This window comes from Lutjanus erythropterus, chromosome 7 (genome assembly GCF_056507025.1).
Source record: "Lutjanus erythropterus isolate fLutEry1 chromosome 7, fLutEry1.hap2, whole genome shotgun sequence".
NCBI classification, from domain to species: domain Eukaryota; kingdom Metazoa; phylum Chordata; class Actinopteri; order Lutjaniformes; family Lutjanidae; genus Lutjanus; species Lutjanus erythropterus.
In genome coordinates, this window is record NC_139323.1 from 39,073,691 (window position 1) to 39,099,257 (window position 25,567).

General features: G+C 39.5%; 1 protein-coding gene across 1 annotated transcript in view; it reads right to left on the minus strand.

The window, feature by feature from the left end:
* The window catches only part of sgip1a (SH3GL interacting endocytic adaptor 1a), a 96,755-nt gene that overhangs the window by 18,088 nt on the left and 53,100 nt on the right, over positions 1-25,567 (minus strand). Inside the window, exons 5-18 of the mRNA XM_084723731.1 lie at positions 21,439-21,502; positions 20,678-20,702; positions 20,520-20,540; positions 19,359-19,415; positions 18,795-18,858; positions 16,933-17,111; positions 11,773-11,784; positions 9,480-9,501; positions 9,285-9,369; positions 6,930-7,015; positions 4,333-4,413; positions 2,625-2,699; positions 1,642-2,403; positions 146-267 (exon numbers count right to left, since the gene is read on the minus strand). Of these exons, the coding sequence (XP_084579857.1) occupies positions 146-267; positions 1,642-2,403; positions 2,625-2,699; positions 4,333-4,413; positions 6,930-7,015; positions 9,285-9,369; positions 9,480-9,501; positions 11,773-11,784; positions 16,933-17,111; positions 18,795-18,858; positions 19,359-19,415; positions 20,520-20,540; positions 20,678-20,702; positions 21,439-21,502 (1,655 nt within the window). The remainder of the gene's footprint in view (positions 1-145; positions 268-1,641; positions 2,404-2,624; positions 2,700-4,332; positions 4,414-6,929; positions 7,016-9,284; positions 9,370-9,479; positions 9,502-11,772; positions 11,785-16,932; positions 17,112-18,794; positions 18,859-19,358; positions 19,416-20,519; positions 20,541-20,677; positions 20,703-21,438; positions 21,503-25,567) is intronic.

The following is a 25,567-nucleotide window of genomic DNA, read 5'->3' on the forward strand; positions in this document are numbered from 1 at the left end:
TGTCTCTCACACACACATGTGTGCGCTCTCACATGAGGAGGGGGCGTGTCCTCTGCTTACATCAGAGAGCCGTCAATCTGTGTATCTGGAGAACGGCACAGTGATGAACCTAAACGCAGTATGATCTAAGAACAACGAGACTTACTGCATCCCCTACAGTGGGTTTTCCTGGAGGAAGTTTGGGCCGTGAAGGGGGGCGAGGTGGAGGTGGTGGTGGGGTGGGGTTGACTGACGAAGGGGTCGCGGGTCTCACCGGAGAAGAGGAACCTGCAAAGCAGAAACACACAGGGATTACTTTATAAAACTCTACAGTCCTTTTTAGATGCTTAACATTGTGGAAACAGCTAAAGTACAAATGCAGAATAGATACAAGACTGAAGAAGACTGAATATTTTGGGAACATGTTTTCATGCATACAATGAAACTGAAGTCTGAATTAAATAAAAAAAAGACAGAAGTTACGTTTTCATATGATTGTTTAACTTAAACCCTTGAAATTGGTTTTTCACTCCCATCATGGACACTTCCACAGAGGATTAAGAACAGACGACCTCCTATTTTCACTGCCTCGGGTATCTATTACCACTGACAATTAGGATTTCCCTAAAGCTGCACCCAGACAAAGTGATTTCTGAAAAGCATTGACTTTTTACAGTCGGTGTTCAGCTGTTAGTCACACACTTTGATTTGTGAACTGCTGCCCTAAATTTGATCAATGTTCTCTCTTGTATTGAGACTATTTCTTCACATAGTTATGTATTCTGTGTTTAGATCCCAGGCTCATTAAAATTTACCGCAGAAGATTTCAAAGCCAACTGTTTCTGTTCATCTACAGCTGAAATGTTCATTCTTTTACTGACAGGGCTGGTTGACAGCTCTTACAGAAGACACTATGTGCAATAACTATGAAAATGTTCTATCAAAGCCAAGTCTGACTTTTAACTATGAGTCAGTCAGAGCAACAGCCTCTGCTAATACATCACAATACTGCAGCAGGATGGTGGCGTACACAGAACCGGGCCAAAACATGACCTCCTTTCAACAGATAAGAAAAAAAAAATGCAGAATAATGCATCAGTGTGTGCAAGTTTCACAACAAAGATGGTGCAATCAGCTGAAAGGAAAATTTGGGGAGCAATGGAGTGTAATGCTGAAAAAACAAAGCCTTCTCAACTTCAGTCAAAACAGTGGATGCTGTTGTTAGTAGTCCTGACTACTACCTGACCTACCTGACTGGTATGAGGACCAGGGAAACTAAAAAAGAAGGAAGAGTCATAATGTCACTCGGCTCATTTAGCAATAGCACAGAATTCTCCTTATCGCTCCCGTCTTAGTTTCATCAATCTGGGTGGTGGAGGCACCGGTATTTTAGCGTGCCTTTCCGTGCATCTCCCAAAGGCTTCAATAGAACTGGCACAAAAGTCTTAAGGCTTCCTTCTTCCTTCTTTTTTAGTTTCTTTGATGATAACAAGGAAACTCTTTTTCTGTTCTCATAAATCCATTTGTATGAGTGTGACATCAATCATTGTACTCTTAAAATCACTATTATGATCTAGATGTGATTCAGCGAGTTATTTCCACCTCCAAACCCAAAATACCTGCCCTCTGTAAACCATGTCCCACTTAGACTCAGGTACTCACCGCTATTTGTGCCACCAGCTCCAGATGTGGGACCCGGTGATGACACCACTGCCCGGTATGTGGGGGGAGGAGGTGGGGGAGGCGTACTCCGGCTCCCTTGACTAGCATCATTGGGTGAGGTGACAGTTTCACCTCCATCTTCTTTGGGTTGGGTGGCGTCTGGGTTCTTGGGCTGCTCCTCTTGAGACAGGACCAGAGGCGGTGGGATGGGGTGTGTTGCAGGTTCCTCAGCTGGAGGAGTCACTGCTGGAGGGGTTCTTGCTTTGGGAGCAGGGGCTGGTGGGACGCTGGTGGACGAGTCCAAGGGAGGGGGAGAGGAAGCTGGAGGAGACGTGAGCTCCTTCGGTGGTGCGGGGGGTGGAGATGTGGCGAGCGTGGGAGGATTTCGATCCTCAGGTGTAGGAGGACCTGAAGGGACAGGAGGTGCAGTCGGCTCCTCTGAGGGAGGTGGGGAGGTTGGTAGAGGGGGTGCAGGCTCTTCTTTCGGGGGAGGGGAGGTAGGGGGAGGTGGCGCAGGGTCCTCTGGTGGAGGTGGTGATGTAGGTAGGGGTGGAGCAGGGGATTCAGGTGGAGGCGGTGAAGCTGGTAGTGGAGGTGCTGGTTCCTCTGGTAGAGGAGGTTGGACAGCAGATTCTTCACTGAAGCAGACCCACGTGTCTCCTCTAGTCTCGCCAGGAGGGGGAGACTGTTCTGGTCCGAAAATGTTGTCCAAGTCTGCTATCGAGGGCTTCCTGATGGAGCCGTCTGCTTCTGTTGACGCCTCTGAAACACAGACCACCAGCAACCAGTCAGAGGCTGTCTGCAGAGGTGCTCGGCATGTTTACACACAAAGATAAAACATGATAGACAGACTAACAGAGAGAGCGTTAGAGACAGAGAGCTGGTGATTAAGAAGCTGCTGAGATCAAATATAAAAAGTTGTTTCATCCTGATGTGATGATGTGATGTAACAGGAGGCAGAAATAGATCAGAAGACTTCTTACCAGCGTCATCTGCAGAGGGAGGGCCAGTTGTCGGGGCGGATGTCGGGACATTCTTGGGTGGAAGTGGAGGTGGAGCTGCAATAAAATGATCAGTGCAACAATGAATATGACATAACACCATGAGTTTACTGCCTAATCAATATCAATGATTGTCGATTAGGCAATGTTTGCATAAAGAGAAAAGACTTTTCATTTCACTGAAACTTATGGTGGGCTGCATTCAATATGTGGCAAAAACAGGAGTATTATTTCACAGATTATCCTACAATACACAAATTATTGTACAGAAAAAGAAATAAAGCTTTGAAAGTATGGATCCAAACATAATTAGTGTTAATGTATTACAGTAATATATTAGGTATAGACGTTTAGCCGTAACAAAGTAATATGACAGGGTACTTTTTAACAGGGTCTTTTGGTGGCATTATTGAATTAACTGTGTCAAGTAATGTGTTATTAAGATCATCAGCTTCATTTTAGAATTGGTAACACCAGAACATGTTTGAAAAATACAGCTAATGTCAAGAAATGTAATGGAAAAAAAGAAGACTGAACAATTAATGATAATTTTATTGAGATCACATTATAGTCTACTGTGATTTTCAAATAGCAGCAAGGGCAATATTTGTTAAAGGTGCAATGTCTGTCAAAATACCATTTTAAATGAGTGCTGCAAAAACATTTTCCTTTTTGAACATATAACAGCAAACATCATCTACTCAGTCAAGCACTATAGGCATGATGAGAAATGTGGGCCGTCACTGTTCCCTACAACATTTTAACCTACATTACAAACCAGAGCACTCTGCAGGGCCTAGGCTGGAAAATGTAGATAAATATATTTACTTAGAGCCTTTTTATTGGGCATAAACCTCAAGTTACAAGCATACCGTACAAAAAAATTGATTTAAAAAATAAAGAAATGCTGATACGTCTGTGAGACAGATGTGAGGCATGGACAGGAACAACCATTTACCATTATAGCGAATGAAACAACATTAACCTTTTCTATGTTATAATGCCTTATATTTCTGCACTTATTTTGGTGAAAGTAACACAAATGTATCGTAATACATTACTCTACACAGACAGTAGTATTGTGAAGTAACTTATTACTTTCAAATGAAAGTAACATTCCTTTTTCAATCTAACTTTCTCAGTACTGCTGCATACAATGCTTACTTTAGGAAAAACAGGAATATCGTTTCATGATTTAGCCTTTAACAAAAAATCTTGATAAAAAAAAAACAAAACAAAAAAAAACCCCAACAAAGCTTTGAATGTTTGGATCCATGCATGATAGGTATTATCCCACCTGCCAAACACAACCACAAAAAACTTGAGGAGACAGAATCACCCAATAAATCATTAACCATGCAGCACAGTACATTCAGTCACCACCATGCCAAACGCAAGGAGGAGGCAGCGAGGGAGGAGGGGTTGGTGCAGTATGGGAGACGGGTCCTGGAGTCTCCTCTTTACAACCAACACTGAATCATTTGGTGGTGAAATGGCGGATGAAATGAAACAAGTAACAGCTGGCTGTTTATAATGAGAAATAGGATTTAATTGCCAAAAAAGATGCTTGATTGGGTCAGTTTGCAGGTCTGTTTGTTAGTCGGATAATGGGGTGAGCTGATGAATCTGTGCAGTTATTCCAGGGAGAGGAAAACGTGCAGCACAATATGCAGGGGATTATCAAACTTACTTCCTGTGGGGAAGGATCTTGTCAAAGAGGATTCAGGCTCTGACAGTGGAGCCGCCCACGCATCAGACTCAGACAGAACCACTAAGTTCAGGAGGGGACAGAACAGGCCAAGTCAGGGGCATTACAACTGAAACACTAAAGGGTTTCTGATTCTTTGGGGCTTAAAAAAATCAATAGGCGTAAAAGGGGAAACAACACAGATAAGCATGTCAATAAAATCTTTCATTAGAGAAAACAGACTTCCAGCCTCAGTGGTGGACTGCAGTCTGGATGTGTTGTAACACTAGAACACCTAGAATGTTTTTTCCTTGCCAACTGAATTTCAGTGCCACTATAACAGTAGAATACAGAGTTATGAAGACATGATTAACAGCCTGTTCACTCGAGCTGATGTCTAGAAGAAGAAGAAATAATATTTGAGCACAGAGGTGACCAAGACAGCCACACAAACAACATCAAACCTGCTGTGCAACAGGTGCTGTTCTATAAATCTGCTTTTTTAGATTCATAGGATTATCATTTTAGGAATTCAACATATGATATGAAAACTAAACTAATTTATCATTAATGAGGTAATACAGATGTTAACTTAAAACTTACCTAACCACTTGCCTCAACAACCAATCAGAAGATGGCAAAACCCAAATTATTAGGGTTAGGCAATATGACAATACATGAGAGGTTAGTAAACTTTTATACTAGTTACAATGAGATAAACAAGGTCTATTTATCTGCAATATTTCTGTTTACATCAGCCAAAAGAATCAAGAGAGCTTCACAAATATATCAAATATTGGATTTGAAGGATGTTTGCATTAATGCAATGAAGTACATTGATTTTTTAGGCATTTAACTCACTGTATTTACCTGAAACACCAACAGATTATTGTATCTGTTAACTGCTTCTCCAAAGAATCCACATAATATACACTCAGTTGTGGTTTTCTCAGCAATATCTAGCTACAACTAAAGAGCTGTCCACACCAAGAAAGATAACTACAATAATTATCATGATAACAATGTGGGCATCCACACCATGATAATGTAAACAGTGAAGCCAAGCACGTGCTGAACACTCTGGCTTTGTGAGCAACTTAGGAAAATGGATATTGATGACCTCTCACTGCTGTGTGTCGCACAGAGAAACAAAAACAAAACCAGAAGAAAATGGGTTAACAAAATGCTTCAACAACTAGGAGTTAGAGGAATCCAACCCTTTGCTATGAGAGTTGTGTTTGTTTTTTTTTTGTAGACACATTTTATTCACACTTTCGCATGAGTCAACATCAAGTCAATACATCAGTGAGGAGCAAATGAACCCCATCAGTGCAAAACTCTGTTTGACAGTACGTCTTAGGTAAAATTATGTTTTTTTACGTGTAATTTGCAGTCTAATATTACATTATATGACTATGTAATAAGTTGTAGGCCAGCCTGAAAATGCAAGTCGATTTTGATTGGTTGTCACCGTTTCTATCATTGATCAAACTGGTTAGAAAATGATCCCAATGATATTGTTCATGACTGATGTTGTCATTATAACTGTGGTGTGAACAATTCTTAAAACCATATATCAATAATTATTGGTACAGTTATCATTTTTGGTGTGAACTTCCCTTACAGCCGTCTAAAATAGCTTTCCTACAATAAATCCTTCCTTTATGCAGGCAATAATAGTTTAGAGAGGTCTTTATTCGTCTGTAAGATTATTTTTTAGGCTGCAGTTTGTGGTGCTGTTGAACTGTATTGCATTGTACAGATAGATTATTCTATTATTATGTCCCTGTTTATAACAAGGTTAAATAACAGAAATACCTGTCTGTATGATGCAGCAGCACAAACTACTCCTCCAAAATGACCATGAAGTTGAATCAGGACCTCTTTAAAACAGATTAATTGCAGGACTGTTGTATTAGGCTCCATTAGTTTTAGCTATGTGTGTCTAATAAACTTGAACATGTTGCTTATACTGCATGATTTGAAGATCAAACCATAATGTGCACAAAGGTAAAACGTTTCCAGTGTCAAACATGGAGCTGTTTTATTTGTCTGAATGAAAACATAAAGGGAATTTGTATCGGCTTGATGTTAGTTATGCCTGACATGGTGGTTGCATAACAGCTAAGAGCTCTCCCACAGCCTCTACCACTAAATCCTACTGGATAGGATGAGAGCAGAATCTGAATATTAACTAGCTGCACTGTGCACAGGAACGTGACCTCACAGTGCCAATTTCAACTTTGACCTTAGCAAAGACAGATGGAGTAAATCCACTACTGCACAGTGAGCCTGAGGGAAGAATAATGATGTTAGAGAAATAGGTGAGAGGGAGGAGGAAGAGGAGGAGGAGAGAGAGAGAGAAAGAGAGAGGGTATCTGCTATGACGGCCAAGCAGGGCTTAGCTGGCAGCCTTAAAGAGACAATAAGTGTGCATGTGTTCAGAAAGCCTAATTCATTGTGTTGCCATCATTTTTAGACAAAAAACAACAACAGTGGTAACAACTGTCAAAGACATATTCTAAGAACCGACACAGACACAAAGATGTAAACAGAGTCAGACAGAAACACAGAGTGACGGACACCAGGGGGACAGTTACCTTCAGTTTTCGGTTCTCCAAAGGCTGTTTCCAGAGGAGGCCCAAATAAGGCTGTGGTGTCTTCAGAGACTGGTGTTTGTTGACTGCTGTGACAAACAGAGCACAATGTGAAAGAAGAAGCTGTGTGACAGGACACTTTACAAAAAGTCATTTTAGGAAACAGCTACACCGTACATATGAATTTCCAACAGTATTTGAGAATCAGAAAATATTCAAGAAACAAATACAGATGTTCTGAAGCAAAGATTTTCTGTCTGATGTTGTTTTAGCTGGACGGCTGTGTGCTTAAATGTAGCTGCATTGTTGTAATTATTTAGTTGTCAACTGTCTGTACTTGTTTGGCACATGCTTTGCCTTTATTCTGATTTTATTATATGGGGTATTTTGAAGAATTTACTAATGTTATTTATAATTTTGTGCCACTATTGATTTAATTGTGCTATGCATGGTTTTATGGTTTTATTTAGACTTTTTTAAATGTCTGAAGTGCAGGAAGATTAGCAACCAACTATTATGATAATGAATTTGAGTCATTTTTCAGGCAAAGATTTCAAACATTTGTTGGTTTCAGCTTCTAAAATGTGAGATTTGCTGTTCTTCTTTGTCACTTTCTATCATAGATGGCAAAGTATTTGCGTTTCTAGACTGTTAGATGGACAAAAGAATCAATTTGAAGGCGTCACCTGGGGCTCTGGGAAATTGTGATGAGCATTTTCCACTTTTCTTTTTGACATTTTATAGCCTAAACGATTAATCAATTAATTGTGAAAATGAAGGGTAGATTAATTGCTAATTAAAATAAGTTGCAAAATTGAAAATTGAATGAAACAACTAATGCAGGAGACTGTCAAATTATAACTAATGTCAAAATAAATATTGATTTAATAAATAAAAACAGCACTTGTGCATTCTTATTCTCTGTGTTTTGGGTTAGAAGTCAGATCACGGAAGTTTGTCTTTATATGTGCTGCATGATTTGACAGAAAAGAGCAAAATGAAATAAAGGACATGAAAGGTGGGGGTCAGGTGTAGACGCATCTGTTCAGTGGCTGAAGACAACAGACACACCCAGTGGAATAAACACAGACACACATGGACACGAAAAACTAGTCTTCACATAAACCACAAAAAGAGGAATAACTACTAACACAACTATAAACACAAGCATTCATACTAGATAGAAGAACATGTGTTTAAATTCCCACAGCACACCAAGCATCTCAGTGTTTTTGTGTAGATAAACACAGTGACAGCTCTGCAGATTCACTAAAGCCCCGAGTGGCCCTGCGGCAAAATAAACACAATGTTTGTCTCAAACTTCTCTCTTATGTTTTAGTGGGAGGGCAGAGGTTTGGCAAAATCTTGTAGTGTTTATCAGCATTTATGTTAGAAGCACAACATAATAATGTGTTTATCTAAAATAAAACCCAGCCAATTATATGAAGAGTATTAGTCAAAAAGTTATCTTCTTTCAAGGCTTTTTAAAAATGTATTGCTGTTATAAACCTTTCAGCTAATACTGAAGTGACATTCCAGCTTGAGCTCCTGCTCAAGGAAACAAAGCTAGACAGCTGCAGCAGATGTTACAAAGCCTCGAGTGATACGCAGAAGAGGTTTCAGAGAGAAATCAAGAGGTGATATTGGATGCTTGTGATGTCTGAGTAAGAATATAAAAATAATAAAAGTAATATGTGATGCTAGTTATAAAGAAAATCCAGTTTTAAACTAACTGCCACATAAAGGTATTGGTCTACTGGCTGATGTGACTTAAATAAATGTATATATCATGTATCATGGATGGATGGATTAGCAAAACTCCAAAAAAGGCCTGATGATACTTGATTGTGACATTTTAATGCTCTACAGTGTGAAACAGGTAACTAGCTCAGAATGCTGTCAAGTAGTGACACTTCAGACTTAAAAAATTAAACTATCATGCAGTTTGTGATGAAAATCAAGCTACATGTAACATTTTAACACCAATAAATAGTGCACTTTGAATTATTACTGTGATTACTGTAATCTGCCTGAGAACACCACCATGGACATCAGCTCCATTAAATTCTACACTGCATTTAACACAACACATGAGTTTACTTTGTCATACAAAACAGTGAAAGGAAGCCAGTGTCTCAGCCCAAATAAAACCAGATACTATTTCTCAAAACAACATGCAGTGGAACAAGTGAAAATCTAGAGGGAAAGCCACTTGCACAGCTGTTTTAGCAATGAAAAAGTGTAAACATACAGAACACAGTATGCAGCATGATGCCATAAGACATCAGCAGTCAACGTATACTACTGCACCTTTATATTTAGTGGCAGTAGCTTGTCAGGGAACAGTGGGGCACATACCTTGGGGGTTGTGGTGCTGGAGCTGGTGTGGGGGCCACAGTGGGTACAGTCGGGACGACGCGTCTCGGCCTGGCGATCTCCTCACCTGGAACCATAATTAAATCATGACGTATGACTCTTGCATCACATTCTCTGTAATTCACCATCATTAAAAGTGAATAGTCTGGTCTGCGGTGCAACGAGACAGATACTTACTGGATGTGTTCCTTTTCAAACCCTGTAACAAGAAAAAATGACAGTAAAATGTAAAAACATAAAGACATCAAACTTAACGTCAACACCAAAGAGTTGATAACAAGTTTAATATTTGTCTATTGCACTACCATCCTATAAAGACCCTTCTCTGTACAACAGCTGCAAATGCACAGAAAAAAATTAAACATCAATGTATGTCAGTCCAAAATAATACACCTTTCATTTCAATGATAAAACATCAAGAATAATGATGAAGACTGTGCAGTGGTGAAAGTCAGAGGGTGCACTTCAGCCTCAGGTTAACTGACTGTACCCCAACCCCCAGGCCACCAGAACACCCCCAAAATAAGAAACTTAAACTTCTTATTTCTATGTCCTGAATAAAATTTAGACAAGTGCAATTTAGTTGCAGCATTATCAAAAATCTTCCTTGTGTAACTATAGTACATGGTCATATTAATTACAAATCCTGGTGGTACAAAGTTAGATGCTGGCTGGCCTGCATAGCTGACCTGCATAGCAGTGATCATATTGATGGCAATATTTTATAAGTGATTCACACTACACATTCACTGAAATATGGTACAGAGAGTTTTGCGCAGTTACCAACGATCAGATGGAACAGCAAAAATATCTGCCTTCAGGGATACAGTTTAAAGCCTCTGGAAATTTGGCTTGAAACGGTAAAAATGCATATGACATCAAAGTTGAGTGCCTCATTAACCATCCACAAAAATGTGAGTAAAGATAAATGTTCAGAACTATTAGAAAAACAGCTCATTTTACTGTTTACACCATTTCTCAAGACGGTAAGTGTGGCAGATTACATTTTGATTGACCTCTCCCTCAGGAGCACTGGCACAGAAGCAATGTACTGCTGTGGACAGGGTCAGCAGCAAAACGCGTTTTAGACACCTAAAAAAGGCCCTCCTAGAAGAATCAATATCAGTTAAAGTGTGCACTACATTGAGAATATTTTCATTGCTTTACTTTTTGGCAAACAACCTTTTCTGAAGGGGAAATACCAAATATCACTCGCCAAAGCAGTCAGACTCCTTGGCACAAACAGTCACTTTTACCTTTCAGAATATGGGAGTTACTTGTTTACTGCTACCTCGGTTGTTTGTGTTGTGTTATTTGTGAGACCTGTGTTTAAAAGGATTACTTCTGATTAAAGGAAGCCCACAATCACACAAACTAACTGATCTTTGCAGCGATAGACCAAATTACTGTTTTTGCCAAAGGAGTGAGGTGGCTTTTGAGAGAGTGATATTTGTCCTATATAGTACAGTGAAAATATTCTAAATATAGTATACACTTAAACTGATATTTTTAGGTGAGACTTTTTTAGGAGGCTAAAATACATGTTGCTGCTGACCCTGTCCACAGCGCTACATTGTTTAGCTTCCTACACCCATAGTCTTGCTGCTGCTTCAAACTAGGAAAGCGCCGACCTCCATCTGCTGTAGCTAATTCACTGAAGTACCTCATACAACCTCACTTCAATAAATCTGAACTATCCCTTTAAGGGGAGTGAAGTTAGCCCCAATAAATAACTGCAAAATTCAGCAACAATAACACTGTTAGTATCGGGTTAGAAAATGTCTACTCTTTGAACTGCTGCTGACTGCAGTGGAAATATTGGAAAGGTTTCAAAACATGCTTTTGAAGTCTTGAGAAGCGAAGGAACCCTTGGTACCAGAGAAGGTGTGAGGCTGATAAAGACGAAGCGTCAGAAAGTTAAAAGAGAAGCGAGTTCTGTTGTTGGAGAGGCAACAGCACAATAACATTGCCTCTCCAGCTGTGATCTTAAAGTACCGTGTCTATGCAAGTGTGTGTATGAATTCACCATGAGAGGGACACAAGAGGCCAAGAAAGGCAGAGAGCAGATAAGGAGAGAGAAGGAGGGGAGAGGAGAGCAGATGAGATGAGAAGACACGACGATGGGGAGTGACTGAAGTAAGACATCAAAGGTTCCAGCTGTCGAAAGTGCAAATTTCCTCCTACTAAAGAGACCAAGCATGAAGCCATTCAAGATGAAAAACATGAACACTAGTGATCTTGAGAATCTGGAGAAAAAAACATTCAAAAGTTTATCTATTTATATGTTTAAATTTGAATGTCAAAACAAATTACGTAACAGTTTTGACCTATTGCCTCAGCCACCGAACCCACCAACGTGTTTTCTGTCTTATTCAACCGACCCCCAAAGACAAGGTGAGGTGCAAAAGGGTACAAGAAGCATGTGACATGTCTGCCTGACCCCAGGGAGACGGAAGGAAAGGACACTTACCGGGCTACGTCTCTGTGACCAGCAAAAAGGAAGAGAGAAGAGACACCTGGTCAGAGAGTGACAAATCAGTAAAGCAGACATCATATGCATCAGGAGAGATTTGGGGATGAGCATGATAACATGTCCATAAAGTGGCTGTTATGTTCTCATGTGTCTTAGAATAGTTTTCTGAATAAAGTTGACTTTCACTTAATGGGGTTTAAGGACTTACATAAATGCAAGCAGCTCAATAAGTCCCAGATAACGAGGCAAGTCGGTATTAGGAAACAGCTAAGGGTGACTTATTCAAACTAATCTGTGTGTTTGTGTTCATGCCTACATCCTTGTCTTCTGTTAATGGTCAGGCAGTATTTCAAAGCCTTCAGATATGAGGACATTTTCCTGAATCTCTACTGTCATCTGTGAGCCTGCTGCGGCTGGACATCATTCAACATACAGTATCTTCCCTCTCTTCCTCCCTTTGTTTGTATCTTCAACTGTCTCCATCCCATTCTTGTATTTTATCATTTCTGTTGCAAACCATGTGATTTTTGCCATCTAATTCCTTTCATTTCCCCCTGTAGTTTCCCATCTGCCCTGTTGGTCTCTTTAATTTCTGCTGAAATCTCTCCATCTGCCTGTGTCATGTCCACCTCACATCAACCCTCTCCATCCCTCACTCTTGCGCTTGTTCCAGTTGTGCAGTGAGCCGTGAGTGATTAAAGTGATGCAATGGGGGGGTGGGACATGCTGGTGGAGGATATTCGTTTCATTGGGCAAATTGGCGCACGATACAGTGCAACACTGTTTGCCACAGCCAATCATTGTCTCCCTGCAGTATGTAAACAGGAAGAACAACAGGAAGAGTTCAGAGTTGCACAATGTGACCTTTTAGCCTCTGACAGGGATTAACAGTGACCTTTAACACGCAAATAAGTGTGTATGGAAGTGCAAAGGTTTAAAATGGACCACTTAAAAAAGTGATATATTTAAAATTAAAACATGTAAAAGAATCAGAAGAAGAGTTTTTTGCTTTCCATTTTTTAAATTCATATCATCATCTTTGCTTTAGTGCTGGAGTAATGACACGTGATATTTGAACAGAGAGTCAGCTGGGCTGTAAAGTGACTGACATCGCCTGAGGAAACTCTCTGTGTAGACCTGACCGCACAGTGGCTGGCTACATTAATGTGACACACTGAAAAATGAAGTCTTCACCATAAAAATAAGATGTTTCTCTTCCAAATTAAGCCTTTCTGTTTTCTTGTTTAGTTTTCTAACATTTTAACTCCATCTCTGACCTTTTCCTTGCCTCCTTTACTGCTTGTAGTCTTGTTATTTGGACTGAGTACTGGAAGCTCAAGACTCCAGAACCAATTAAAATCAGATTTAAGACGTCTTAGTCAGCGGGAACAACTTGAAAGACGGCGCTCTTGTACTCAAAATACCTACGCAAACAAATCAACATGTGCCATAAAAAGTCTGAGCAGTTACACACACGCACATGCAGCAATCGTAACACACTCACACTGAAAGAGAAAGCATATAATATTGTCCGACAGCCTTTTAAATTCTGGGCCAATAATGAAGCCTACAGTTATTACACACTGGCTTGATAGCTTGCTTCATTTGTGGTTATCTTATTTTCAGCAACGCCAAGCAGATTGCATGAGAAAACACACATTTATAGGCAAGTATTGAGAGGGATAAAAGTGTTACTGTAACAGTCAAGAATAAAAAACAGATATAAACACAGCAGCATGCAAAGCAAAGGCTTACCGGGCTCCTCTACAGAAGTTAGCATCATGAGAGGCAGCAGAGGAGCGAGAGAAATAAAAAGAGAAGATGGGTGGAATAGTTAGAAGACTAGAGGGGGGAAGCATATTAGCATTGGCAAAGCAAAACATCTGTGTGTAATGTATGCAGTCCTCTACATCAGCTGCAATCATTAATACAGATGGATAAAGCTGCTGTAGTACTATGGTTCTTCACTGCATTCAGTCAATCCTTCATCCCTCCACCTACGCATTACCCACTACTCCTCCTAACATGATGAGAGCACTGAATACTGGCTAGGATTTTATGTGAAATAAGCTGTTAACCTGCATCATCATGTTCCTCGCTCAAGCTTGTGTACATATGAATAATTCATGCAGAATATGCCAAATATTACCACAGAAATGAAGCTCATGCAGTCTGCTAAATGCTGCACTCAGTAACTAGGAATGTGCAATAGTTGGTGTGTGTTTCAGGTTCCTCACAGCTGGGGTAAGACCTTGTCAAGGTTTCGCAAATGTCATATTAACATGCAGAAAATGTCGAGATTGAGAGAATTAAAATGAGATTTTCAGTTATTAGTCTTGAGAATCTCAATGATCTTCAAATGGCTTTGGGCAGTTGTGGAATCTTGTTTCTGAAAATAAGAGCAAGTCATAAATGTTTTCGTCTGAGGATAAAGTTTTACTGGATTAGTTCGAGGAAAAGAAAGAAGTGGAAAGAAGCAGTGTTTGCTCTCAGAGGCCTGTTAACATTTGGCCCCTCTTCCTCTTTTCATCAGACCATTTTATTGTCAGTCCACAGCCAAGGTTACCCAGAGTTGCCAGGGACTGGGAGTGACTGCGTGACTCATGTAATTTATGTGTGAGGGGAAAAGCTCAGCACAGGCAAAACATGATGCTAATTCGAACTGGTAGGGGTGAAGGTGGCAGTTTCATAACCACAACTACAGGACAGTAATTCCAATGTCATGATCCTGGTTAAAATTCAGGTGACTTGACTGCATTATATGAGTTTCAAGAAGATGAAGGAACAGTTTCTGAATATAACTTGTCCTGATCTAAGAAGAAAAAACATCCACACTAGAGCTGCAATGATTAGTTAATTAGTCAAAAGAAAGAAAATTAATTGCAAAGTATTTTGATAACAGATTAATAATCTCAGTTTTCATCCAGAATTTTGCTGGTTCCAGCTCCTTAAATGTAGGGATTTGCTGGTCATTTAAAATAGTAAATGAAGACTTTCATGTTTTTTTGACATTTTATAAACTAAACAATTAATAGTGAAAATAACTGATGAATTGATCATGAAAAATAATAGTTTGTTGCAGCACAAAAGCACACATATAGATTGTAATACCACAGTGCATAGCAGCCGCAAAACCAAATCTGTCAAAGTTAATCTGTTGCTGCCTTTCACTCAATAAAACCAAATAAAGTCAATTTTATTTATACAGCCCTGAATCAGCAGGGGCTTTACAATCTGTACAGCATATGACACCCTCTGTTCTTAGACCCTCATCTCTGATAGGGAAAAACTTCCCTTGAAAACTTGAAAACAAAAGTAGAAAACATCAGGTAATGTCAAAAATAGTGAAACGCTGATCAACACAATTTCCCTCAAAGTCAAAAGTGACATGTTCAAAGTGCTTGTTTTGTCCAACTGACAGTCTAGAACTAAAAGATATCCGATACACAACAATAGAGAACCAAGAAAGGCTGCAAATTCTCAAATTTAATAAGGAACTGTCAAACGTTCCACTGCTAGTGGGGATGTCACAAGAACTGATGCTTCTGGACCAGTCAAAGTCAATGTCAAAATTCTCACATTGTGATGGTACTCTTAGTATAAACAGGGATGCAATTGTTCTAGGCCTTATGGGGACAGCAGATAGACCTGTAAGAGTTCTAGTCTGCTTTTGAGTGCAGCTCCAGCGACAGCTCCTCCTCAACGTGTCCAAAGGTTAGAATCATGTATGGAAGTACTTTTCGTTCAAAGCTGATCCTCAGGAATTAATAATAGATTTGCAACAATCAGTATACAAACGGTGCCTTCAAACATTTCAGACGAAACAGTTCCAACCTAACGAAGCACTGCAAAGATGGACATCCAGATTAATTAAAAGAATTCAAGGTGAGTGACTTTCAATTCATGTTAACGTTAGGCTACATTAAAAAGCATCCTTGTTATCCTTATCCTGAAATATTACCATAATTTTTGTTTTTTAATCGTCTTGTTTTTTACTGTGTTATGGAATTGGGTATTGAGGATCGTGGAAATTCACTGGTTTGGGTATCAGCTACTAAATTTCTGGTATTGTGACATCCCTAATTAATCCTCAGTTAATTTTCTGTTGATTTGACTAGGCACTCTAATGTCATGTTTGTGAGGAACAAAAAAACTCAAAATGGCAAAAATAACCAATGTCTCCTATCTATTACACACGTGCACGCTACCATTATCAGCATGGAAAGACCTTCACACCTGATCAGGTTAACCTGAGGCTGAGCCTGAGGGTTAACACACACAGGCTGGATTAAATTATTGAGTCCCGCAGCTCAAATGACCACAAGCAATCTCACCGTACAGCAGACCGACACACAGGCTCATTGTGCCCACTTTCCTACCTGAATTATTCAAGGTGGACACCCAAGCTAACTGTCCTCACTGAGGAACACAGGATTTACAGGTAGAAGCTAGAAAGGCAGGGTCTCCCTGCTAATTACAGCCCGTATTAAAGGGGACATGTGCATCAATTTGGACTCATCAACTGAGCTTCAAACGAGAGCTTCACACCCTGCTATTTGGCAGTGAGACACTGTCAGATGGTTTCTGTTGTGATGGGACATCTGCCTTGTGTTAAACAACACCGGAGTAAATGGGAGAACGCTGAGGTCACTGACAGCACTGACCAAGCATCACAAATGAACTATATGGAATTCAAACTATCATATACATCAGCTCACTCTTACTGTGAGGTCAGTCTGGGGTTCAAACCAGAGACATGACGCATGTTACATACTGGCTCATTAAAATAAACTAGTTGTATTGTCCTAGGACGAGTGAAGCAGTGACCTATTTGGAGTTCCTATCAATACTTAATGTAAAAGATTTATAAAGTGGAATATATATGTTGCGTAGAGACACAACATTATGCAGTATTTGAGTGTTGAAAATCATCAGTACATAACAGATGAAACAAGCACATATCTGAGGCAACAACATGTTAGTAAAACACACGCATGATTTCATTTCTGTGCACATAAAACTTATTCTGCATGTTAAAAGGCGGTTAAAGAGAATGAAGATAAGAAGCAGGATTGAGTCGCACATCTAAACACCAGTACAGAGCCGTCTGCTAATGAAAACCGGCAGGAGAAGGGCAGTGACGTCAAGGCTACTCACCAGAGGAGACGGGGACAGGGCTATGTTGCCTATGGAGGCTTTGAGCTCGTCGACTGAGGGTGCCACCGCTACACGATCAGCCGGCAGTGGCTTGATCTTGATTTTGAATTTTTTCCTGTGGTCCTCCTCTTCTTCCGACTCATCAGAGGAGAAGAAGTGGGCCTTTTTGGTGGTAGGCCGTAGAGCAGCGTCAAGGAAAGCAAAGCTGTATTCCTCAAGCAGTCCAGGATTTATTTGACATTTGACCTACAATCTTATAAAATAGACTATGGGATTGTCTCAGGGCTGCCAGACTCAAGAACTACATTGCTGGTGAAACTAGCCTCACTACTGATGACTGCCTTAAAATCTCGACTAGCTACTATAAAACTTGCTCTTTGTGATTTTGCCAAAACAGTTTATTTCAAAACTTGCCTGAACTTCCAGATTATTTGATCTAGTTCCTAATTGATCCTTCCTAAGCCAGACCCTTTTTGCTTTGTGTTCCAATAACACTTGAACTTCCATGGGAACCTCAGTCAATTTTCTCCTTCCCTGTACCAAATTCTGAAGCTGTTTAAAAGATGTTGCTGGGGAACTTGTAAAAGCAACTTGTACTTAAGTTGAGTTAGCTTTAGTTAGCTTACTAGCTAATAACTGATGTAGGTCTTTGCTTGTGTTTTGCCCACATTAGCTATGAAATGTAACTAGCTGGCTAAAGATTGATGTAGATTAGCTAGAGAGACTAGAGACTACAGAGCTTATTTGGTTTTCTTTTCAACATATCTAAGTACAGGAAAAATGAAAGGAGCACGTTGACCGAGGTTCCGAGAAAAGGGGTGGGACTTAGGAAAGGTCAATTAAAGCTGGGGTAGGCAGTTTATTTTTAGCATCACTGAGTAAAGGTTTCATAATTTTTTAGCATGTCTTTCACGTGGTCGGACAGAAAACTAGACTTCTGCTCCTCCTCTTGGCTCAGTTTTCAAGCTTTCAAAAATCCAGCCCATGATGGGAGACTCTGGTGATCACAGGTCGGAAAGACAAGTTGAGACGAATGCGACTCAACAATAAACTGTTTCTCCTAAATTGCTTCCTGTGCCTTTAAAGTGGTCCATACTTGTAGTCCTTCAGTGAAACAAAAATTACCTGTCTCCATGGCTGATTAAGTCGAGGGTCAGATACCAAATGAAACCTAATTGCAACACTGCAACAAACACTGGATTACATTTGGTGCATTGTTGCTCACAGTACGAAGGTGTCCCTCTACATCGGATAATATTTTCAACCTGCTGAGGAGGTAATTGCAAAGTGATGAATATAGTGTCACTATCATAAGAAAACATAGAAGAAAACAGAGTGTCACGTCTGCTCAATAAAAGCTGACAATCTGGGGAATCAGTGCATTGATTGGCGTAATATTTCTACACCTCACAAAGAGCTTCTGTGGATTTTTTTCCAAACACTTCTCTGCACCTTCCTGTTCATGTCTGTTGCATCAATGACTCATTCATCTGTAGCAGTGTCATGTGCTGCGCCCTGCTACCTTTATTTAGATCTGTGTTAATTGGATGCTTTTACACTTTGTTAAGCAGATGACGCACTTTATTATCGTTTTACGTTGAGTGTTGTTTTTTGCATGTCGATTTCTCTGTAAAACACAAGGATATTTGATCATATAAATTTGTCTCCACTACACTACACTACATTCTCATGTGAATCACATTTACTGCACAAACTGATCTTGTATCAGTATGCACTAATTTAACAAACTGTGCACTAACAATGGAAGCAATCCATTTTTAGAGAGCCAAAGTAACTTGGCAGAGATAAAATAAGACAAATGGATTTCTGTCAAATGACACATCAAGCAGTGCTGAGGATATCTCCTTCCTCTGACTCCTCATCAGGTCTGATGCTGTAGCCCTCTTCATCCACCTCAGGGGAGTTCTGAAACACATAAGAGTGACTCAGCGTAAATCTGTATAAATGTTTGTGTGATGTCAGCAGTCACATACATCTGTGATATTAGTTGGATGCAAATAAAACGTTAACAGAGAAACCACAGTTAGTTCCAAGAGTACTGTAGGTTAATTGAGCCACAGTTAAAGTTCCCATTGAGATAGTCAGATGATAAATTAAACTGAAAGTCAAATCAAGTGAGAAGTTCCCTGCTTAATGAGACATGACCAAATGCATATTGACAGTCATAATCTGGTTGTAAAATGTAGGTAATATAATGTTGCCAATGATAATAGTTCACCCTGATTCTCTACATGTAGCCACTTCTAACATGCTTTGTCCACAGCACATTGATTTTACAATAACATGGATCAATACTATAAGCTAATTCAATTCAGATGAAAACAAAGCAGCAGTGAGTTGGTGCAAATCAAACTGTGTTTAAAATCAGTGTACAATAATAATCCCATAGTTAGACTTTTACTTACGTATCTGTCCCAGTCGATGTCTCCGTAGAAGCCATTAGGAGCCCCGTTGGTCTTCTTCTGAGAACAGAGAGACACTTTGATTAAAATCCCACCAGACAGTGATGATACAGTATATTCTACACTACTGCTCTACTACTGGAAGTGTTTCTACATTAGCTGATATTTGGTGGAACTATGGTGCAGCTAATTCTGATCTTAAAATTTGATCCTGTGTACTCTGCATGCCATGACATGTGAGACTTCCTATTTTCCTCTTACAGATGTTAATTTACTCTCTGTTTTGTCATCTTTGATCTCTGCACCTGCATAGGTGGTCAAAACAAATATCATTTGGGATTTTTTAAAAGACCAGTGTGCAGGATTTAGTGGCATCTAGCGGTGATAGTGCATCCAACTAAATCTTGACTCATCCTCCCCCTTCCAAATGTGTAGGAGAAACTATGGTGGCTGCAAAAATCATGAAAACAGTGAGAGGCTGTATAAATGTATAAATTAGTAGTTTCAGTTCATTTTCAAGCAAAAATGTCAAACATTTGTTGGTTCCAGCTACTTAAAAGTGAGAACTTGCTGCTTTTCTTTGTTATTTATGATAATAAACAAAGATTGGGTTTTAAACTGTTGATTTGGAAAAAGAAGCAAACATTTTATAGAGTAAACCATTAATGTAGAAAATAATCGGCAGATTAATCAATTATAAAAATAGTCAGTTGCAGCCATAGTAGAACAATGTTCATTCAACATGGAGGCCTCTATGAAAGAGGACCGGTGTCTTCTACAGACACCCGTAAATGTCACACAATGGACCTTTAAGTGTGTTTTCTAAAAAACAAAAATGCTTAATCACTATTGATCTGACAATAATGATGATTATTGTTTTACTGCAAATATCCCAACAGTGCTGAATAAAAGTTCAAGATTTGGGTCTCTTCGAGCTACGCCAAAGGACTCAGAGGGATATCCTGTTGCCCTTTGTGTTTGTTTTCTCAAAGCCTCCGCAGAGAGCCTGCTAATGAAAAGATAGCTGAAACAGCAACACTGGCGGCTGACTGATGAGTGGAAGAATGTACTGTGATGTCTACAACCAGGTCTAAACTCTAAGCTCTAGATTAATTATTCTAGAGGTTAGTCTACTCTAAAGGACTAGAGACTACAGTTCAGTACCGATTCAACCTCTTGGGGTTCCTGGCAAGTAAAAAGAACACAGAAAATAAATATAGAATCTCACAATCACTTAATTTCCTCCAGTAATACACATGTCGAGAGAATCGTAATTTACAAATAGATTAACTGGCTGATATTAAATATTTTCTGTTACTTACACCCCCGTCTCTGTCTGGAGACCCCCTGTGAGAATTCAGAGAAAAAGGAAGAAAGCAGAGCATGAAAGTCACTTAACATTTGAGCTCCTCCTTATGAAATCAAGTGCTCTGCAATTTAGCTAAGCCCAGATATTCAAAAAGGGTATTCGAGGAAAACCTTTTCCCACCCTAACATACCCAAACACTTATTCACTCATAAACCGCACTTTCACAGGCAGCACAGAAACATTTTACAGTATGTCAAAGTGTCTCATGCACAGCTACAAATTGGCTGAAAAATGCCTGAAAAACTCTCAAGCGAACAAAAGATTCTGCAAGCTGTACAAATACTTCATAAGTGATCTAATTGGCCCAATAAGTCTCATTTTGGTTGTGCTGTATTGCGTAGGTCATGTCATTTCTGCTATATCAGCTGTATGCCCATTTATACTGACAGATTTATTAATACAAGACAATGCAAAATACAGCACTGTGGCTCATAATCGACTGGTTGTTTCTTCAGTTTTGCATGGTTAATAGAAACAACAGTCTTACATTTATTTGACAAGACATACTAATCCTGTAATTGTTCTTACTTATTCTAATCCTTTCATTCTTCTATAATGCACTGTATACGCACGACCTGCTGCCATATATCAATTTTTGTTCTCAAAATAACTCACTCCATTTCAGAGGTTTTGGCCAGCTCTCTGCTCCACTGCACTAACGCCTAATATGCTCTATGTTCATACAGTAAACGAGGCGGAAGGATCAGGACTTACGTGGAGTCATTGTCCTTCTCTTTCTTCCGTATCCCAAAGGCCTTCCTGGTACGTTTTTTCAATCCTGAAGAGACAAAAAAAAAAAAAAACAGGGAAAAAGATGAAATATTACATGAAGAGACACCAAAGGCATGACTAAAGGTGGTGACTACAGGGGGTTAAAGGGTAGGCGGCGTCAGCTGTCGTGCATCTATCACCCTGGAGATTAAAGGTGTCGTTTTAATGAATTATTGAGTGACTGGGTGCATCACGGTGAAGGCAAACAGCGTCTTTCAGAACTAAAAATGTGTTCATGGTCATTGCAGATGGACAGGCAGCCTTGCAATCCTCAAGGCATTATTTTGGAATGGAAAAGTCATTAGCACTGTGAAAAATCAATGTCCTAAGAATTTACCAGAAGTAGCTGAGCGCTATGGAGCACAGAGGAAACTACTGTAGGTCACACAGCTGATAATACACAAAAACTTCGATCCATAATACGACATGAAGTATGTGAGAGCCATGCCTGATCTACGTTTGCCAGTTTGAATCAGACTACCTTGGAAAAACTCATCTGAGGAATTCAACAAGGCACATTTTCCCTCCCCTCCACATCTACTACATGACATCATGGCTTTGACCAAGCCGTCAGTGCATGAACTACCTTAAGTTTCAAACTCAAGTTTATCCTTTACATAAAACATTTCCTTACGCTAAGGGGCTCATTTGTTGCACAGAACCTCTTAGGTTGTCTCCTTGCCTAAAAGTGGCAAGGCTTTCACAGTAGTTATTGTCATAATACAACACATGTGGACTTTAGTTGCCATGGTTACACCACACTCACATCATCATCATCCTATAACATTATTTGACAGCATTATTGTTAGTGTTTGCTAGCTTCTCCAACATGGACTACAAAAAGAAACAAAATCCAAACCGGATAGAGGACGTTGATCTCCACTGAGAACATGGAAAAACACAAGCACATAATCCAAAGTAAATTTAACCAAGTGGCTGTAACAAATATACTCAAGCCAAAAATGCGGCAAGAAGTAACTGTGACACACACTTTCTGTAGCTTTTGGAATAAATGAACAGACAGAAGAATTTCTCCCGTCAAGAAATTGGATAGTATGCACAGTTGAGTGCAGGTGCAGGACAAAAGCACACAAAGAATAGGGGAAAACTGCACATACAATCTCCCAAACATTTAATGATGCAACGTTTAAACCTTACTTTAACCTTGATAATAATGCAAAATCAAGACTTGCAGTTCTGGCCAGTGTGTTCTGGCTTTTCACATTATTTTTTCCAACTCAAGCTTAAGTTCCTCTGCACTATCAGGGTGTACTCTGGAATGAATTAACAATAGGAGTTCACAAGAAATGGTTCACACAAAAGGAGGAAGTTCAATTGCAATCTACCCAGCTCTAATACATTTCAGTATGTTTAATTTTACCAATTGCACTGCATAATTATGATCAACAAAATAAATCTCCAAAGCCTCTGACTTATTCTTACCCCAGATGAAAGCCCAGTTGTCCCCCTCCATTTCTTTTCTGATGGGACTCTCATTCTTCCTCGTCTTTGTCCGGCTGTGAACTCATCACTTCACCGTATGACCAACCAATCTCTTCCTCATACCACATGCAGATAAACACTGAGCTTAAGAGCAGGAACCTGATGCTACCTCTTGCTTAACCACACACACATGAAAACACACACACAAGCACACACAGACAGGGTATCATGATCCTGTTCTTGATCTGCGTCTGGTACTCAAATTCAACACCAGAGACTCCACTCATGAATTAAAGACAGAAGTTACTCATCATTTCTTACATTTTATCCAATTTCTTTACGACACTAATCTTTGCATCAGCATGGCTGTGGCCAAAATGGGAAATCGATCAAGAAAGGCCTGCTGGCCATGAGGAGTCTCACCCAGAAATACCCTCTCATTGATCCCGGTAACGTATTCCACCTTGCATCCTATGAACAGTCACGGCTCAAATAAATGTCTAACTGCAGAGGAGATGCACTCACACATGTACTGAATGAAAGCACATTCACAAACACAAAGGCTTGTCCTTGTTTACACAAAGGTAGGCACCTATATCCCTGGAGACATTTCAAGAGCATATGCAGAGACATGCACACACCTCGAGAAACTGAACTTGAATATTCATGGACACTAGAAGATCAGTCAGTCATCACTCAGAGAAAGATGAAAAAATCGTAAGAGGAAACTGGGAACACCTGTTTTTTGTTTGTTTGTTTGTTTTTTTGTTTTTAAAGAAAAATTATTTTTGTAAAGAGAGTGCTGAAATCATGGGACTGTTTGTGTGGGTGCTTTTAAGTACATATGTGTTGCTTAGTTATTCTGTATGGAAGTGGGACCAAGTGTGCGCACATCCAGACAAAAATATTCACGTGCAATGGACAAAGGAGAAAAGTCTGCTCACTGTTAGACTGTTAATTCTCTTTAAAGGCAACATTTTGATCTAACAATATAAATAAAATATATTAAAAATATAAAAATATATACAGAAATAAATGAAAAAGCTTGTAATTACTGTTTCTATTTTATTATTTGTCTTCATATTTCCACATTTATTGATTCACTCCTATGACTCCATAATTCTGTTGGAATTTACAGGAACAAACAAACACGTACAGACACCTCCACACAACTGCAATCAAGGTTCACTTTTTCACCCCGAAGTACTGAAAGTGCTTTCATTTCCGTGAGGTCAGACTATAAAGATTACTTCTTTCATTTCTGTTTCGTGACGGTTTCTCTCTGATCTTGGTAAGGCATCTGTTGGTGGCCTCAGTTTGAGGACACTGTGCTCTCTCAGCCTGCAGAGGAATAGATGGAGCGAGCTTTAATTGTTCCTTCAACAGCTGTTCTACGAAGCCTGCAAAATTTCAATACTTCAATTAAAGCTTCCACCTTCTTTTTGACTCAAATATCTTAACTGCTGCTTCAGTTCTTGTTTATTTATTTATTTTATGCCTGATGGCATTCACAAGCAAAATCTTTTCCCTGTGGTCATGTATAGCAGTACCTGATTCCATGTCAAAATGTGGCTGTATATATTATCCTCCATGATACTGCCTGGATTTCTTCATCGTCTTAAAGCAGCTTGCACCACTCGAGCATCTTTTCTTTTTTTTTTTTCCACTTTAGGCACCACCAAGGCAAACCAACTTCAACTAATCTGTAAGACTCTGAATCTTGTCTGACATCCTGTTTGAGACTAAAGCCGATGTTTCAATAAATACCCTACCTTTCTTTATTTCTTGCCTGTCTTTGGCCTCTTTTTTCTCCTCTTAGGTCCGTTTCCCCTTTCTTGTAAATCCAGTATTGCCCCAAAGCAAGAGCTGACAGGTTTACAGCTGTGCTAATGAAAGACTATTTTGTGTGTGTGTGTGTTCGGATGTGTCCATGTACACAAGGCAGCTCTACCCCAGCTACACAAAGGCTGTATTCTGCATTACATGAGATTAAATTAACTTCTTCACTTCACTTTTCCTTCATTTTGTGTCTTGTTGAGGATTATTTAGAGAAAAATAAATTGTCAAGATTATCAAACACTCTGGTGAAAGAGGTTCACAGTAGTGAGCAGCATATAGAGACCTGGAAACGTGCCTTCTTGCCTTACAGCATCTGTTCCTTAGCTGTACTGTCATGAACTCTACGTCTACAGAGTTTTTCTTTTCTATTTGTACACAGAGGTGGAAATAACTGCCACTAATGATACAAATTCTAAATAACCAGAACATTGTAAATCAATTCTTCAGATGACTCTTAAGGTTTAATATCTTTTTAATTTCTCTGTTTACAAACAGTCAAACACACAAAGACCAGAAGAGATATTTACATAAATTACAGTCACACATTATTCAACTGACCAGCATAATTTATTCCATGTTTAGAGTAGAGTAGAATCTGATTTGATGACGTTGATGTGAAAGAATACACGAATGCGTATGGCAGGAGTTAATTAACGGAGAGGGAAATAACAGAGCATGCGGTGCACACTGTTTAATGACTTAATGGCTTCCGTTCAGAGGGATGCTAACATAAGTGCTAATGTAATTAGCGGTCTCTTCTCCAAGACACAGTAATAAGATTCTAGAAAAA